The sequence below is a fragment of the Branchiostoma floridae genome, chromosome 14 (genome assembly GCF_000003815.2).
Source record: "Branchiostoma floridae strain S238N-H82 chromosome 14, Bfl_VNyyK, whole genome shotgun sequence".
In the NCBI taxonomy this organism is placed as follows: Eukaryota; Metazoa; Chordata; class Leptocardii; order Amphioxiformes; family Branchiostomatidae; genus Branchiostoma; species Branchiostoma floridae.
The window spans coordinates 15,781,527-15,799,312 of NC_049992.1; the positions used below are offsets into that span (position 1 = coordinate 15,781,527).

Below are 17,786 nucleotides of genomic sequence, written 5' to 3' on the forward strand. Positions count from 1 at the left end.
GGAACCACAAGATGTCCCCTATGGCTACTTGGCTGTATAACAGCTAACGGACATGCATGTTGTGCTTCTGGAACTTTTTGAGTTCTTGAGTCATCATGCCCCTGTAATATCATGAACATAGCACAATGTACCTGTAGATACAGTTACAGAAATAATTAGTTTGACAGTCCACGACAGGCCTCACAAGGTATGAAAAACAATATTACATTGACCGTTGATGTCATGTTCTTCCATATATTTTGTCTCACTTACATTGCAGTCTACTCTTTACGGGTGGAGTATCCATGTAGTTAAATCTCTGATTGATTGCATGTTATACTGTGACAACTGACTGGTTTATGACTTGATATGTGTGCCTCAATCTACATTCTTCTGTGTGTTGCATGACTATGACACAGATTCTGATTCTTCTTTCATTGTACTGAGTCCTGTTGTCCTCTTCCCTTCTCTACGTACTGTTGTGTGTTGTGAAAACTTCTATCTTCTTCAATTGTCTCTGCAGTCGGGAACAAAGTCCAGGGTAAGGCTGTAGACCAACTTGTGGTCACGTCATTCTACTGCTTACTTTTCTGCAGGAAGTTGGGAATATTGTTCGAGATGACACATACATGTGGCTATAGAGGGATTATTCCAGTTGTAACCTCCAGTGCATTTTCAAGTACTTCACAGTCCCTTGCAATGTTTGTTTCTTATACAATCACATATTAAGTATTCAATAGTCATACTTCATATGAAAAAATGGATATTGTACGGAAAACAATATTTTGAATTTAAGACATTAAAGACAGTTTGACGGCTTACTAGTGCTGACTGCTTAAAGTTTTAAAAAAAGTTTAAATCCTTCCCACACAAGGTGCATGGGACAGTACCCATCTCCACTTCAATAGCCCTTGGGCCACACAACTTTGTGCAATCACTACAGTGCGGTGCTAGTCCACTGCTAGTATTTTTCCACTGCTAGTATTTTTCCAGCTACCATCCTCTTTCCCAAATGCTGAGTTGTCAGCAGAGAAAACCATGATTTAAACTAAGTACATGTACTATTTTAGGTATTTGGTATGACTCTGCTCACTTTGCCATTGTACCGGGCCCACTTAGTTGAAAGCTACATACACTTTCAAAACAAAACAATTTCAGCATTTCTGATCTCTTAAAACTTAGAATAACTATTAGACGCAAGTCTTTTTGTCATCTCTACAATGTTCCCAATTCGCAGCTTTCTCTAATGCAAATATATTCACTGCTTTTATTCACACTTATTCTTGGTAGCAATGACTGAGCTCCATTGCATGCTGGCGCTTCATGACGTTTGTCGTTTCATTGTATTCAGGGCTGACTTCAGGACCCATCCCTCCATCCTACAATGGAAATTTGCTTGTTGGGACAAACATTTCAATCCTTCCATCCCAAAAATCTGGACTTCATAGTATGGCATGGATGAAAAATATGTACTTTCCAGAGCTTAGAATTACAGATTTAACATCGAAAACTAACAACATTGGTTCCAAAACAATGTGTGGGACAGGGAATCTGGAGACAGCCCTGATAGTTTGTGTTCTACTTTACTTGACTGCCTTTAGATATGACTGTTATGATTATTAAAAGGACACTGCACACATTACATTCAATATACATGTCGTTAATAGTAGAATGCTAATATAGGCAATACAGTAACTGAAACATTTGTAACAGGTATGATTATTGATATGCATGTTTTGATAGATATACATTTGTATCTGAATTGCTCTTGATACTGATTTTGACACCCTTGTTCACTCAGAGAGCCTGTTTGTACGTGTACAGGAAATTCTATGGTCCCACTAAATTTGTATATGAATTGAATGACCTCGCCATCTATATGTTCTGAGCAATCTCATAATCCCTAGTTTATCTGCACTCTCCAAGCTGAGGTTTGGCTGGCAGACATAAAGAAAACAGCATGAAAAATTGAAATAAAAAGACTGAGGAAAACACCTAAAAACATGTCAAATACCAGCCGGAATCAAACCTCTTCTTGGAGAATAGCTTATCATTGCTTTGATCTAACTTGGCATCGTTTTGTTTTGATTTTGCTAAGATTGTTTGGAGACTCAGTGTTTGTCACCCTTGACCTGGGCTCACTTGGAAACGACAACGAGGTTCAACTTTTCAACATCATCAACAATGCTGTGAACAGCGGCTACCTGGACTACTACGCTGTTGATTCTGAAGGATTTGAATTCTATCCTGTCAAAGGTATGACTATCCTAACTTTTATAATTGGTATCAAAATTATTTGATTTGTTCGTTTCGTTTGTTTGAACCTTTGTTTATTCATGAAAGCTCAAATCGGCCTGAAGGCCGCTTTTAATTGAGGTTGTGAGGGAAGAGGCAAGGGTCAGACAACGTATATAACAGAGATATCGATACAGTTTATGTCATTGAAAGTCCTAATGGGTCTTGTACAAGTAACTACCTGTACATAATGACCACCTGGCCAATGTGACCACCTCAGATGATTTTTCCCATTGACACAGTAGTATTTAGAATCCTGTTTTTAGTAACCACATGTCCACATACATGTAAATGTAAACCAAGTTTTATTAGTCCCTTAGCGGCCTTCGTGGGCAGATTTGACTGTACATCCATTGGCATAATACCGGTCGGTTTACTGCAATTTCTCAAGCAATGCTAATTTGGCAAATGATCAACGCATCATTTTCTCCAGTTACATGTTGCTGTTACAGCTTACCTTTGCCACTTCTTCTGTGTAAATTATTTTGTCTCTCTGGTCCTGCTAAAAACATAATATCGTAATTGGAACACACCGCGGAATTGCACGGAGAACGGGCGCGTGGTTGGAAGGGGGTGCACTATACCGGTCGAACGAAACACGGCACAATTAACTGCCGCTATGTACCTTTATACATCCTCTGTTGTTCCTTTCTTTCCTGTTAGTAGTTGCACAAAACAAAAATCTGCATGAGCATACAAAAAGTCATGAGAAAATGGGCGTATACTGACAAGAATTTTCATTTAATTTTGGTCCGTCACAACCGCTATGACGTAAAACTTTACTGCTGGCCGTAGCATTAAAAATGGCGGGAAAATGGCGGCGTACGTTCAATTTGACCCATTCAGCCGTAGATCCGGGCTATTATGCAACGGTTCCTCACACTTTTACACGAGTTGTAGGTCACCAAAAGAAATTCAAGATTGCTGTTGAATCATGCTCGTCTTGTGCCGTGAGCACATGTGATTATTATCTACAAATCTGGCGATGAACGTGACAGTGTGTTTGTCCCATGACGAGCTCGCCTGCCCCGAAAATGACCTGAAAACTTTTGGCGTTGTTGTCTTCGAATGCATTGTTATCGATGCTTTGTAAATTATGTATTGGACACCTAGATGTCTGAAGTGTGCATACCTCAGAAATAACTATTGTTGCATGTGTAGATAAGGCTTATGACCGGTATTATGCCAATGCATGTTACATTAACTTGGCAGTATTTCACAATCCCATCAAGACAACTCAAACTTTCTGTTGACCATGGGTCAACTTGTCAATGATTTTCAGAAGGAAAGATGTTTTATAAAATCTTGCAACAAGAAGTTGATCCAAGTACAAACGGCTACATGCACTATTACAGACGTCTGCTAGGAGGCATACATGTAGATATCCAAAAGGCTAATCCATGATTCTCTGCTGAGAAAACTGTGCCAGCTCCTAGGGAAGGTGTGTCATCTGGCAGGCAGGTGGCACCTGGCAGGTCAAGAACTGGTGATAAACATGCCTAGGAATGCTCCATCCCCTGCAGCTTTCCAACAGTAAAAATAATTGATATGTCTACACAAATCTTGCAAGGTTTGAACGTTAATCTTCTAATCCTGTAAACCTAGAACAGGTGCATTTCAGGAAAATATTCAACAAATGTCTGGGTTATACAGTTGTAGGAATAGAAGATGACTGTGCCAACTTTCTGCCTGTATTGCAGACTACCGAAACCATATGCCCAGCAGAAGATCTTAAAGTGGATTGAAGCTGTTCTGATCTATATATAGCTATCATGGCGCATGGGTGTATCAAAATTGTTTATAAAATTTGGGTTTGCAGGCACCCCTGTCTCCAACTTGAGGAGTATTCCCCAATGTACTGAAGCTTATATAAGGCCTGCTGCCTATTGTCAGTGTGGCATCCAGATTTTCTGTCTCCTCCTCCTGTGTGTGACCAAGGTCATGACTTTTGACCTCCCAGGGGAAGCTGGGATAGTCCAGGAATGGGGAGGGTTGGTGAGAACATGTTAGGGACACATTTCTGTTTTCTGTTGCTCACTTTCAGCCCATCTGCCTTTTCATGCCTCTGGTGTAGGACATGCTCCAACAACCCGACCCTAAACAGTAAACTCTCTTGTCAGCTATGGGTCAAATATTTACCAAACAAGCCTAACACTATCCTCATACTGGGACGGCAGGGAATTAAATTAGCCTGTTTGGATGGACAAATACTTCAACCCATCCTTCCAAAAGGTCTAAAAAAGTCTAAAATTCTTGAAATAAAAACCTTTATTTTAATATATAGACCTTTATTTTAGCCTTCAATGATGAGTATTTTACATGCTTTCACATACCGTAAATATTCAAAATTAATGACTTAACAAGAGATACAATGTAGGTGATCAAGGATGAAGTCAGATGACATGTCAAGGTACACATTTCAAAGTTAACGGGGGCCGCCCTAAGATGCCCCCTGCCCTAAGATGCCCAGATTTTTTGCTGATCTTATTATGCATAAGTACGCCGTGTTTGTTGCCACTGACTATGATGATTAGAAAGGTAAATAAACCAAGTCCAAACAAACAGCTTTTTTTTTTCTATTAAATTTTTTTTTTACACATATTCACTTCCCTTTTTTTTTTTGAAGACAGAATTTTCACAATAATGTTGTTAGCGCCGAATCACTGTGGTCACCTGTTACTAGGTATTGGTGGCTCGTGTCCATAAATAAACAACCAGTAAAAAAACAGCCACACAACTGTCATACACATAAGAAATAAAGCTTCACAAAACACTACAAATATTGGTCTTCAAATGTTTGTTGAGTAGAAAAAAACACATAAGCATCACCGCGTTGTTTTCCCCAGGGAGCGTGGCCCCACAGGTGGCAGACAAGCGAACGCCCAAAAGAATTGTTACTCTAACAAATGATTCATACCGTCTATAAAAATGAAATTTCACAGAGTGATGTCGAATATGTTTCCCAATACGTACACAGAGTTTCTTTGTGATTTTGGCGTTGTCGTTTTTCGTAATGATTTTGTTTGTCGGGCCGCCGCATTCAGTGCATTTCGCCCATTTCCCATGAAAACACGACCTGGATTGTGAAAGATTTAGCCCTCTTTGCGGGAGACAAGAAGCACACAAAATCACAATTTTACTGTCAAAAGAAAGCTATTATATCATAAAGTTAGAATTTTTATTTATGTTTGTCTAAATTCTTCCAAAGAGAGCAAATTCCAAAAGCGGGGCAAGTTAGGGCGCACTGTTTAACGCGGCTCAAAATCAGAATTTATATTCATGATAACGTCCTCAGTGTTTGCCAGTTGTAACGCGGAGGGTGAAGGGTTCATGAACAGTATGAACACCTTCCTTATTCAAGTATGGTCTCTAGATGAATGTGTTAAAAATTCATTGACCAAAACTTGACCACTCTTTGGCAACTAGTGATGGAGCGCCGTGAGTTCGAGCGCATAAAAAAGCGGGCATCTTAGGGCGGCCCCCATTAACTTTAATTTTCTGTCACTGAGCGAGGAAGCCAGATTTCATTGACTGACAGTCAAAGGACACACTTCATTGCAAAAATGTAGTTTCGTGCTAGGGGGCATTGCCAGTTGCTTGCAATCAACAAACACATCTGCAAAATGTTAACACCATATGAACACCAGCTCACGACCTTTTACACAGTCTTCAACATGCTGTCTGTAATGTCAGTGTCATTGACAATGTCCTTATTGCAGTTTTGAGACTGTGGTTTCATAAATTTGCACCATACATTTATTTTTATACTAATTTGGGTATGTTGAACTTGAAGTAAGCTTTCAGACAGATGGTCTGTGTCAGTTTAAAAAGGGGCGGGTCTACCTCCTTTGGGCAGTGAATTTGAACACTTTCACAGATGCTATCAAAATTTCTACTCTCTCACACTGTAATCTAAGATAAACATCCTAATTTCCCCAAATTACCCAACAGAAATGACAAAAATACTATCAAAAATTCTGCTCCTTTGCCATTTTGTTGCCCATATTGTGCTAGATCCCTACATTTTTAAACAGAAATGCCATGAATACTACTAGATTTTCTGTGTTTTTCCCATCCTGCTAACTTAAATCTTCAATGTGATGGGGTCATTTTCTGGTGAATTTGTTCTGGTAAATTTGTGCATCTGTCTTGTCCTAAGGATATGCCATCACTAAGAAAAGGGTTCATTCCAGTCATTTATGTAGGATGTGCTGTTGAACAGTTCATTAAATTTCGTACTGTCTTGAGGTCTGGCAGCAGGAGGAGGTCAATATTCATTGTTCCTAGATTGTTAGAGGGTAACAGAGCAGTACTGGTAGTATACAACAAGGGGAAATAGAGAACACCATGTGGAGTTTGTCAAGGCTTTTCAAGGTCACCTTTGTATCAACATGCCTGTCTATCATCCTGTCACTGAGGCATTGTGGGAATCCTTACCTTCCTGGTGGAATTTCCAACGAAATTACTTAGAATCACACATTTTTGGCCTATGACCAACATTTGGTTATTGGTTTTTGATTATATGCTGTCACCAATGATATGATGATTTATTCTCATAAAAGAGCCTTCAATTGGTTGAATAGTTTCCTACATTCTTGCCCTGTTTCTAAAGAAAGACAAGGGTAAGGCAGTGTGAAAAATTGGCAAATGGCAGCTGTACAAGTACTCCTTGTTGTCCTTTATCCAAACATCAAGGCTGAAAACTTTCTACTCACTTTAAGTGTGGTGTAATCAGTACCTTTCAAACCCTTTCCTGAAAAAAAACATGACCGTGTAGGTATACGCCCCCACCCACTGTTGTATGTGTTGGCAGCAAGGCTATTTTGGGGATTTGCAGTACTCAGACTCTGTATTTAGTGGTGTTTGACAGTCATTTCAATGGAACCTTTTGCACAGCGCATTACCGAACATTGGCTTCCTAAGTGATATTTCCAGTCTCCTTTTTGTTGCAGCAAATTGTTGATCTGATTCTGAGAATTCTTTTCCGAGACATTTTACTTTTGTCATTTTATCTAGTTAGCACAGCATTTTGTAACCTGACCAGCATTCAATTATAATGTGTGTAATCCTTATCAAAATACTCTCATTCCACTTGCCTTACAATTCCCTGTTCTTCTTTAGGCAAAGCTCCCCTCCAGCTTTTCAAATAGAATAATCCTGAAAGAAGAGCTCTGTTTTATCAGCTTCATCAGGAGGGAATTACATTAATCAGACATGCTCTATTAATTACCAAAATTATCTCTCCCAAAGGAACAAACTAAAGCATGTGCAATTCTTCTAGTCTTTGACTCCTTTCTGTCTGAGGCACGATCTACACACAGTTTTTTTTCCGATATCAGCGAGCCTACAACCTCTCACCGACAGCTTTTTTATATCGTCTAGATGGAACTACTATATCGCCATTATGATATCGGGAAAATTTCTCCCGAAAGGTCCGGACCATTCGTACGATACCTTACCGATAGCTTAGCAGGGGTCCCCGACAGCTTCGCGCGCGTGTAGATGCTTCCCGACTTCGGGAAGGCTCATTAGCATATAACGCCATCTGGAAAATCGCGCTATATGTTTATGACTACAAGCGCCATGGGTGTCCGGCCCCCTACGTTCTAGATCCCTCCCGACATCTCCACAGATATCGGTAAAAACTGTGTGTAGACTGGGCCTGAGAGAGGAAAGTTTGAAAGCTGTTCAGGTGTATATCATTATCAATTTTCTGACATTTGCCTTGCTACATGTATATAACGCGGGCCGCCCTAAGACGGTCCCCGTCGTAAGACGGTACGGATTTTTTGCTGATCTTATTATCCATAAGTACACCGTGTTTGTTGCCACTGACTATGCTGATTACAAAGGTAAATAAACCAAGTCCATGCACACAGCTTTAATTTGCATTCCAAGTATACTTTAACATATTTACTTCATGTTTTTTAAGAGCAGAATTCTAACAGTAATGTTGACAGTGCTGAATCACTGCGGTCACCGGCCTCTGCGTATTGGCGGCTCGTGTCGCTAACTATACGAACTCATCCAAGCAGTCATACAACTGCCATGATACACATAAATAAAGCTCCATAAAACACTATGAATATGGGTCTTCAAATGTTTGTTGAGTAGAAAAGCAACCAAAAGGAAGCGACATAAACATTGCCACCATTGTACTCCCAAGGGAGTGTGGCCGTGAAGGTGGCAGACTAGAGAACGCTCCAAAGATTTATTTGACTGTAACAAATGATTCGTGCTGTCTATGAAAATAAGACTTGACAGAGAGATGTAGATGATATTTTCATATAATCAGACGGAGTTTTGTTGATGTTGGCGGTGTCGTTTTTTCGTAATATTTTTTTAGTCGGGCATTCACAATCAGTGCATTCAGCCCATTGCCCGTAAAACATCAGCTGGATTGTTCTAGGTACAGCCTTCCTCATGTGAGACAAGAAGTACATACAGTCACGATTTTACTGTCAAAAGAAAGCTAAAATATCATACTATTAATTTTTTTCTGTGTACTTAAATTTACCACTTACTTCTGAAGAGAGCAAAATATAAAAAAAAGCGTACCGAGTTAGGCACACTGTCCAGCGTAGCACAAAATTGGAAGGTTACATACACGAAATTGTCTCTCAGTGTTTGCCGCTTGTAACACGCAGCGCGAAAGGTTCATGAACCACATGAATGCATTTCTTATTCAAGTATGTTGTTCAAATCTATGAGTAAAAAATTCAGTCATCAAAATTTGACCACTCTCAGGCAACTAGCGATGGAGCGCCATGAGTTTGAGCGCAAGAAAAAGCGTACCGTGTTGGGGCACCTCCCGTTACAGGTCAAGTAATGGGGCACATACCATACCACCTTTCAGATGTTGGGTTTTCATTTTCATTGCCAAGATGTACAAGTTTCATTTGCATGCATGTTGTAATCATAGCTTTTCTAAAGACAGATGTTCAGGCTGAACTTCAGGTTATTAAAAGGTTGACACACACTTAGTACATGTATTTATGGACATCTTTAGTACCTTGTGTATTGGAAACCCATTGCCATAATGTAATGTGGTATTTCAAGAAAAAATGCTGAAAAATCTTCACACATTTTTATCCCTATAGTTAGTTTGTTATTAGTGGGCAGATGAGAGCACACATTTACAGTCGGGATGTCAGGGTAGCCTTTACTTCCAATCACCTGTGACCTCCTAGCTGTGTGTGTCCCTGAACAGGATTTCTTTGTAAGTCCAAACATGTGTCTGCTACACCTTCTGTCATGCTGTGATCCTCATGAAAAATGTCTCGCCCTTTGTAAAAAAAATAGTAGTGCTTCCAAGGTGTCAGTAGAAAAATGAAAACATTGACATTTTCAAAGAATAGAGCAGGCAAAGGGTTACCAAAGGCATAAGTCAACAGTCATGAAAGCTTTCCTAACCTACATTCTAATCCTTTGTAAAGTCGATACCTCCTACTATGCATGACTTCCAAACAATGTATGTAAGTCTGCCTGTTCACACAAACCTCGTGCTGGAAACAAAAACAAAATGCTTCTAGAAAAGCAGATGTCATGAGGTGCCTCTGAACTAATGCATGCTTTCATTACATCTTCACTGGTCCTATGAATGACCGAAATTTCTTTCTTCAGAAAAATGTTGATGAGTTGGCCCATGCTGTTATGTAAGAGTTCAATATCTGAACAATTTTGGTAGATGCTCTTGTGTTTTGGACACCTGTTAGAGTACTACAAAAAGACTATTAAAACTGAGAAGCAGTTACTGCAGAATGTACCAACTTTATCAAGTGCTGTATAGACAATGCTGTCTGCCTTCCTTTTCTATAAAAAGATATGTAGTCTTTACTACACGGTTTCCTACTGACAAGAGAAAATAATTGTAGTGACTCCTCCAAGTGAGACCCTGCAGGTCAAGCAGCACATCTTACCTGCTTAAAGAACCGTGAAAACTGTGGGCTATGTTTGGAGCACCTGGAGATTAGCTGATTTGTTGTAAAGAAAGCAGAAGGTAAAGACTTAAGCAACGCATAATTGACAGCAGTGTACCTCACAGGTAATACAAACACAACAGTAGTGGGGTTTTCTTGTTTAACATTGTCCACCCTTGACCCAGTCAAAGGGGTGAGATCACAGAGTAAAACAGAGTATCCAGTTGCCAGCTCTTGAGGTTTTTGATGTGATACTTCCTTTTGTAAACTGGGTTATTGTGGTTTTCTCACTTACATCTCTGCCTTGTGCCTCATTGAGCCGTATTGCAGTCAAAAACAACAAGTACTGAAACATGGTATAGCCCAAGTCTCCCCTCATTAGTGTACCTGCATTCTTCAGATTCTTCCCCCACCCTACCTGTCCCCCCCCTCCCAGAGCCCCAGTGTTCAGGTGTCCCAGATCCTGTATCACTGGCACAGTCAACCCTCTTGGCAAGAGTAGTGTTGTTTTTAATTTGCTCCAACTGGTATTGGGGTTAACTTGCCACAGATTCCGCTCTGCCAGGCTGTAACTAGGTGATGAGGCTAATACAGTAATAGACGATGGCTGATCCTCACCTCATCTTGTGGCTTGTTTGTGTTGTTGCAGCGGGACCAGGTGGGACACAAGCTCCTCCGCCGGCGTGTGAAGATGATGATTTCCGCTGCGACACCGGCGAGTGTATCCCGCGAGGTCTGGTCTGCGACGGCATCGCACACTGTCGTGATGAGTCGGATGAATCCCGTTGTGGTAAGTGCTCTTGCTTATGCTCTAGCTGCTGGAGTGTGTCCGTGGCATGGTGCCATTAACGAGGATGTCACATGCATACCATAACATAACTCAAACTCCTAGAAAAACAACCATCCTCAGCACCAGGATTTACTGATAATTTCTACAGACACCAAATCAAGATTTTCTGTCTTTAATAACCGTTACTTGAGTAACATGTGATAAGAAATTTGTCAGAATGGATTTATAAATTATGGCATGGTTGAAGCCAGCTATTGACTCCGATGGACTTGATAACCGTCTCCTGTGGATTCCATTGGTTAGGTCACATTGAATCATCACGAGCTGTAAGATATCTATGATTTCTGGTCTGGAATATTGTTTTGCCATGATTGGGTGACATTTGTAGCTGTCACGCATTATTTACCACTACTTATGTTTCCAATTAAGGGCAGTATGATGCTTGTAAGAGGGAGTTAACTAACCACACTTAATGTGCTCCAAGTGTAGGTTTGAAGTCTGCAGGATACTCTTGTTCCATCATTTTACTTTGCAAATAATTCAAAGACTAGCTTCGTAGATTTATCAAAGATTGTGTTCTTAATGGGAAAAAATCCAGCCCTTGTGGATTGGCTATGGATTAAAGCACCCTGACAAAATGACTTATGATGTCTTGTAGATGTGTTGGCTTTCCTTGGGAGTGCCAGCTTTGACAGGGCCCTCCCCCTTAGACCTTAAGAATGACTGTGCCCTTTTTGGTTACTTTTGAAGTTTCCCAGGTGGCAGTTATGTTTCCCTTGGTTCCAAGCAGACCTTTGCAGTAAAAGTCTTATCCTCCCCCAGGCTCACAATTAGGCACAGGGGCAAGCTCATATGTCAGCGTTAAATGCTAGATTTTGGCACACAATGTTATGTCATGGAGCATGATTTTATGATTGCACCTTTGTGGTAAAATGGTTGTCAACAGCCACATGTACTTTGTGAGTGACAGTAGAAGTTAAAACGCAATGCCACATGGCATGTGAACTTAGTGGAAGGATTGGTGACAACTGTCACTTTGTTTTACTCCGTCAATATGCAAATCCAAATGATACAAACTGATAAAAACTCAGTTCAAAAGTGAGGAGGTTTCATGTTAAAGTGGATAGACTATACTATGTTAATTTTTATTCTGTTTACAGCCATGGCAGCAGAATGAGTATTGCTTTCTAAGGACTCTGTAGATGGTTGCTCTTTGCCGAATATGTATTAAACGTTGAAAGAAGCAAACATTCAACTAGTTTCTGTTGCTTATTTAAAGGTTAGTGGAACTTCCCTTCATCAGAAAGAACACAATCCTGAACTTCAGCTTTAGCATTGCTGACATGTGGTAGGTTACCTGAAATAAAAGAATGGTTTATTTGGTTAGACCCTGGACCCCCATGATTTAAACAATCATTACCCACAAAGGTCAGGGTTACAGTCCTGTATCAGGCTAACTTAGCCGCTAAGCAGATAGGCTGGAACGAAACTTCTCGGCCTCAGTATTTATGCTGTGTTGTTACAAAACACTGTTGAATTTGATATAACAGTGCTGGAGTCATAGGGTATGAAAACATGACCTAGTCTGTTGGTCTGACTTTGGGTCTGGTTTCACCATTATAGCCACTTTTATTTTTCTAAGATTTTATGTTTCAGACCATTAGTTCTACATCTTTTTCTAAGCGTCCTTAGTGGCCTTTCTGCTGCGGGCAGACACAAGACCTCCCTGGCATATTCCCTCCTGACATATGAACTTTCTAGGCATAAAACCTGGCCGTGATATGTTGAAAATCGCAAATATGTCCTTTCTCACAACAAATTGTGCAAATGCCTGCAAAAAGGCAGCAATCTTTTTCTAATGTACAGTTAGCGTGTATTAGCTGCTGGGAAGCTTGATTTAAGAGCACTGTTCAAGTAGTATTAACATGTGAACTGTTACAAATGTAGGTATTGTAATAGAAACCTTTACTTGAATGACCCCATCACTTTACACCTGTTCAAGCCATTGTTTCTCTGAAACAATCAAGGTTGAATACTGCTGTTCTTGTTTGTTTACTTTGTTTATCATTTGCCTAGTGACTCACAATAGTAAACATGGCCCCTTGTCCCCCAAGTTCACTGGAGATATAGAAATAACAAATTTGGTGTAGAAAGTGAAATCATACTGTAGAACTTTCCAGACTTAGATAAGAATGTAGGTTTATGCACATCTATAAGACATGTCTACACTTACCAGAGAAATAATTAGTCATTGACCGTTCTAGTCTCCTCCTTTTTAGGCAAACATATTTTGCTGACAATTTTTATGTTCTCCATTCAAGAGTACTTTTTTTACTGTATCGCAACATGTCTTTGTATCACTTTGTTCAGAAATGCTCGTGTTGTGTTAAATTCTTGTTATATTATAGTTCTAGAAACATGAGATTCTCTGGACCTCCTGGCTAGCTCTGGAGTCAACCCAATTCTCCTGAATACAGTCTGACTATGTGGAAAATATGTTGAAACAAATGTGTTTTCCTGGTCAGTAGTTTCACAAGGTGTCAGTGATACAACTTTTATTTGCACAGTAACAGTGAAATGTACAACACAATTAACATCTATTATCATAATACCGGTACGTTTACGACGATTTCTCTAGCCATACTGATTTGACAAATTGTCAACGCATCATTTTCTCCAGTTACATGTTGCTGTTATAGGTTACCCTTGCCACTTCTTCTGTGTAACTTTTCTGCCACTCTTGTCCTGCTAAAAGCGTAATATTGTAATTGTAACACGCCGCGGAATTACACGGCGAACGGGCGCGTGGTTGGGAGGGGGTACAAAATACCGGTAGGAAGAAACACGGCACAATTAACTGCCGCTATGTACATTTATACATCCTCTGATGTTCCTTCCTTTTCTGTCAGTAAATGCATAAAACATAAACCTGCATGAGCATACAAAATGTCATGAGAAAACGGACGTATACTGTCAAGAATTTTCATTTAACTTCTGTCCGTCACAACCGCTATGACGTAACACTTCACTGCTAGCGTAGATATAAAAATGGCGGGAAAATGGCTGCGTACGTTCAATTTTGCCCATTCAGTCGTAGATCCGGGCTATTATGCAACGGTTCTTCACACTTTTACATGAGTTGTAGGTCACCAACAGAAATTCAAGATTGTTGTTGAATCATGTTCGTCTTGTGCCGTGAGCATGTGTAATTATGATCTATATAAATTTGGCAATGAATGTGACAGTGTGTTCGTCCCACGATGAGCTGCCTACCCCGAAATTTAAAAAAAAGTATACTGAAAACTTTTGGCCTTGTTGTCTTCGAATGCATTGTTATCGATGCTTTGTAAATGGTGTATTGGACACCTAGATGTCTGAAGTGTGCACAGCTCAGAAATAACTATTGTTGCATGTGTAGATCTCTTTAAGTTCCAGTATTTTTAATCTACCGGTATAAGTCTTACTACCGGTATTATGCCAATGCATGTTACTGAGACTGAAAACAGTCCTTGTTGGAGCAACAGAACTTTTAGATGTAGCTTTGTTGAAATGTTTCTGTTTAGATGCAACTCAGATCAACATAGCTATAAGGTTTCTAAATATTTTTGTACAAAGATATGTACCTATCAAGGTGGATTTAACGTCAAAGCCTGTTAGGTATTGAACTTCGCTGAAGCTCATACTGTTGGAATGTAAATGTTTGACATAATATATGAGGCCACAACATGCTCCCTGTGGTTTTATACTTCTCAGAATTTGGACAAGGTTTCAGACAAATGATGATAAACCATAAATGAGTACAGGACAGGAGAGTAAAATGGCAAAATGAAATATGAATATGTATGGGGCTAATTGTCGACTATTTGCAAGAAATATGGATGGATTGGTTTTCATTAAAGAACAACCTTTCCCTTGCTTTTATATTTCCTTGCACTGCTCTTAGATTATTGGTAAAGTTAATCATGCTATATCATGATTATATAGTAACTCTTTGTAAGGCAATCTACCTAGTTCCAATGTTGAAACCTAAGTATAGGATCTCTAAAGTCTTAGTGATATATTGTTACCCCCCCAAGATTTGACCTTGAGATTTAACCATTGTACCCTTTTGCCAGATGTTTGTCCCTTGTCAATACCTGGGATTTCTCCTGTATGTACTGGAAAGCCTTTGAAGCCCATATCAACTTTCCTGACAGATACTGACTATGTATACTCCCCATTATGACTTCTGAATGGAACCTTTTCTGTGTATGTAACATTACCCGCCCTTGTCATGAGATGAAAGAGATTGTGCTTCATCTTGTGATATTAACATAGAGTGGTTGAGTTGATTTTCTGTGCACAGTGTCTCTCATGAGACTTTAGAGATATATCTAATGCATTTCTAACCACTAATAGCATTTTTGTCTAGACATGAATGTTTTTGAACCCCCTGCAGACTAAGACACTGATAATTTGTTACTAATGAGTGTCTTTAGGGAGAAGCTCATCGTTTCAATAATGATTGTCTATGGGTATTAACGTTACCTTATCAACTTTAAGTTTAGTGATTTAGTTTTTGCTCCCTACCTTTCAAAATGCATATTTTGAATCCTGTAGAACTTGCTACATGAATTTGATGAAAGCTAGAGTGAAGCTCAACAGACTCCAATAAAAGTTCAGTTCGATCTGAAATGACATAAGAGACAATGTACAACAATGTACCATTCATTAACTATTGTTACTCCAATTACTGTAACATAACATCTTCAGCAAGAGTGCACTTGTGACACCTCTTCAACAGCCTGACAATATCAAGTCCAATTTCAGTCTTGTGTGGGGTAAGTTTCATCATAGTTAGGAAGGCACATAGTAGCAATATATAAATGTACATTTGGCTACTCTGAAAGTGACCATTGCCCATACAGTCAGATATTAGAGATAACATAGAACATAAAGTTTCATGTAACATGATGTTTCACAACTAGCTGTAGCTAGGATGTCCTTAGCTTTTGGCAGTCAGTCTTGTATTTTTGGACGAGGTACAAGTATGCTGGGTTTGACCACAGAGTCAGCATACATTGTATGTTCACCTTAGTTACCATCCCATGTGGGCGGAATGGCTGCCTCTGGATACAGGATTGTACATTAATCCTCAGTGGTCTGTTCGGAGGGACAATGTGGGCAGGGACATACTGTAAACCTTAAATTATCTAGAGACACTTTTTTTGACTCTAAATTTATAATGTCCCGAATATGTGTCCCCAGTAAGACTACTATACTAAAAACTAGTTCACCTGTGAATTTTAAACACCATGAAAACCTCCTTTTTCCTAATACTCTGAATTAGAAACACTGCAAAAGTAAGTGAATTTACAGTCACAGACAGACACATGGAGTTGTTGGCTTCCAGAACTGATTCAGACAGAAGTCTGGCAAATGCCAAAGGTGACCTTTTGGCCATGTCCTTCAACTTCTTATCCTCTGGGGCAGTAGAACAGATAAACCTGGCAGCTGTGTGGAGGCAAATATGTCCTTGGTCTATAAATTATAGAAGTAAAATTCTCACTGGTATTAAGAAAGACTCCAGATTTGTACAATGTAGTTTGTGTTTTATTATGCTATTGGTGATTTTTGCTCACTATCTGATGCAGAAAACTTTATGGTGACTGTAAAAGACAAATACCGTTTGTATAAAGTCAACATCTGAGAAGTGTATAACATATTTCAATTCCAGTGTAGCCATTCATGTCACTGAAATCTCTATTATGTGGTTCTGAAAAAGACTAGTTATGATTGCTCACTACCAGATCGTATGTTTATCTGTGAGGGCAATCACACTGCATTGTTTTACTGGTCTTTGATTGATCGGAGTTCATTTTGAAAAAAAATCTTCTGGCCTTTACTACAGGAGAAATGACGAAATGTCAGATGTTCCTTCTTCACTTTTTACTTAAGTTTTTCAGGGCCTTTTTTCTGGACCGGTCCACATTGTATCTTTATCTGTGAGGGCAAATACACTGCTGCATCATTGTTATACTGTTCTTTGATGATTGTTTGGAGTTGACTGTGAAAAAAAAATCTTCTGGCCTTCGCTACAGGAGAAATGACGAAATGTCAGATGTTACTAGAGACCACAGACGTTATTCCTGGTGCTTACATCCCACAATGTGAGGAGGACGGTTCATTCAAGACAACCCAGTGCCACGGGTCCACTGGCTACTGCTACTGCGCTCACCCAACTGATGGCACGCTTTATGAAGAGACTGGCAAACGTCCATGGGAGGAAGGCGAGGAACATGACTGTGACACTTACTGGCAAACAGCAGGTAATGGGTCTTCTTTGTACAGCTCATGTCAGATTAAATCGAAGATGCATACTACAGGTAGTTGTCCACTTGACACAACGATGCTACCTATAATTGAAACCTTAAGGTCAGTATATGTCCAGTGCTGTGTATTCACTTGTCTTGTTTCAGACAGTATATAGACCACAGATTAGGACATTATGGTGCTCCACATATATTTTTCAGCAATTGTCATTGACAGCCTAAATAGTACAAAGTGACAACAAACATAACATTCCATGGGCAACACAAGGCATGATCTTCTCAAATCTGTTGAACTTAATGTTGCCAGGTCCTTCCAATTAATGGCAGATATACAATAAATTTTGTTGTAAGAAATGTAAAGAAGCTGTACCCTGGTCTTTGAAACTGATCTCAGTAGTCCAGTGTTACATACATGTGTACATACAATGTATATTTATTGCTTGTCATTGATTGTTAAAACAATGTTACATGTAAGTGGTACAGGTATATGGA

At 39.6% G+C, this 17,786-nt stretch overlaps 1 protein-coding gene across 24 annotated transcripts in view; it reads left to right on the forward strand.

Moving 5' to 3' along the window:
- Nucleotides 1-17,786, forward strand: part of LOC118431007 (basement membrane-specific heparan sulfate proteoglycan core protein-like) — a 117,353-nt gene that overhangs the window by 37,142 nt on the left and 62,425 nt on the right. For 23 of the 24 annotated variants that reach the window (XM_035842056.1, XM_035842063.1, XM_035842061.1 and 20 more), the window contains 4 exons: nt 503-520; nt 2,078-2,235; nt 10,843-10,983; nt 17,064-17,291. In XM_035842056.1, the coding sequence (XP_035697949.1) occupies nt 503-520; nt 2,078-2,235; nt 10,843-10,983; nt 17,064-17,291 (545 nt within the window). The remainder of the gene's footprint in view (nt 1-502; nt 521-2,077; nt 2,236-10,842; nt 10,984-17,063; nt 17,292-17,786) is intronic. The other variant, XM_035842060.1, reaches the window with a different exon arrangement.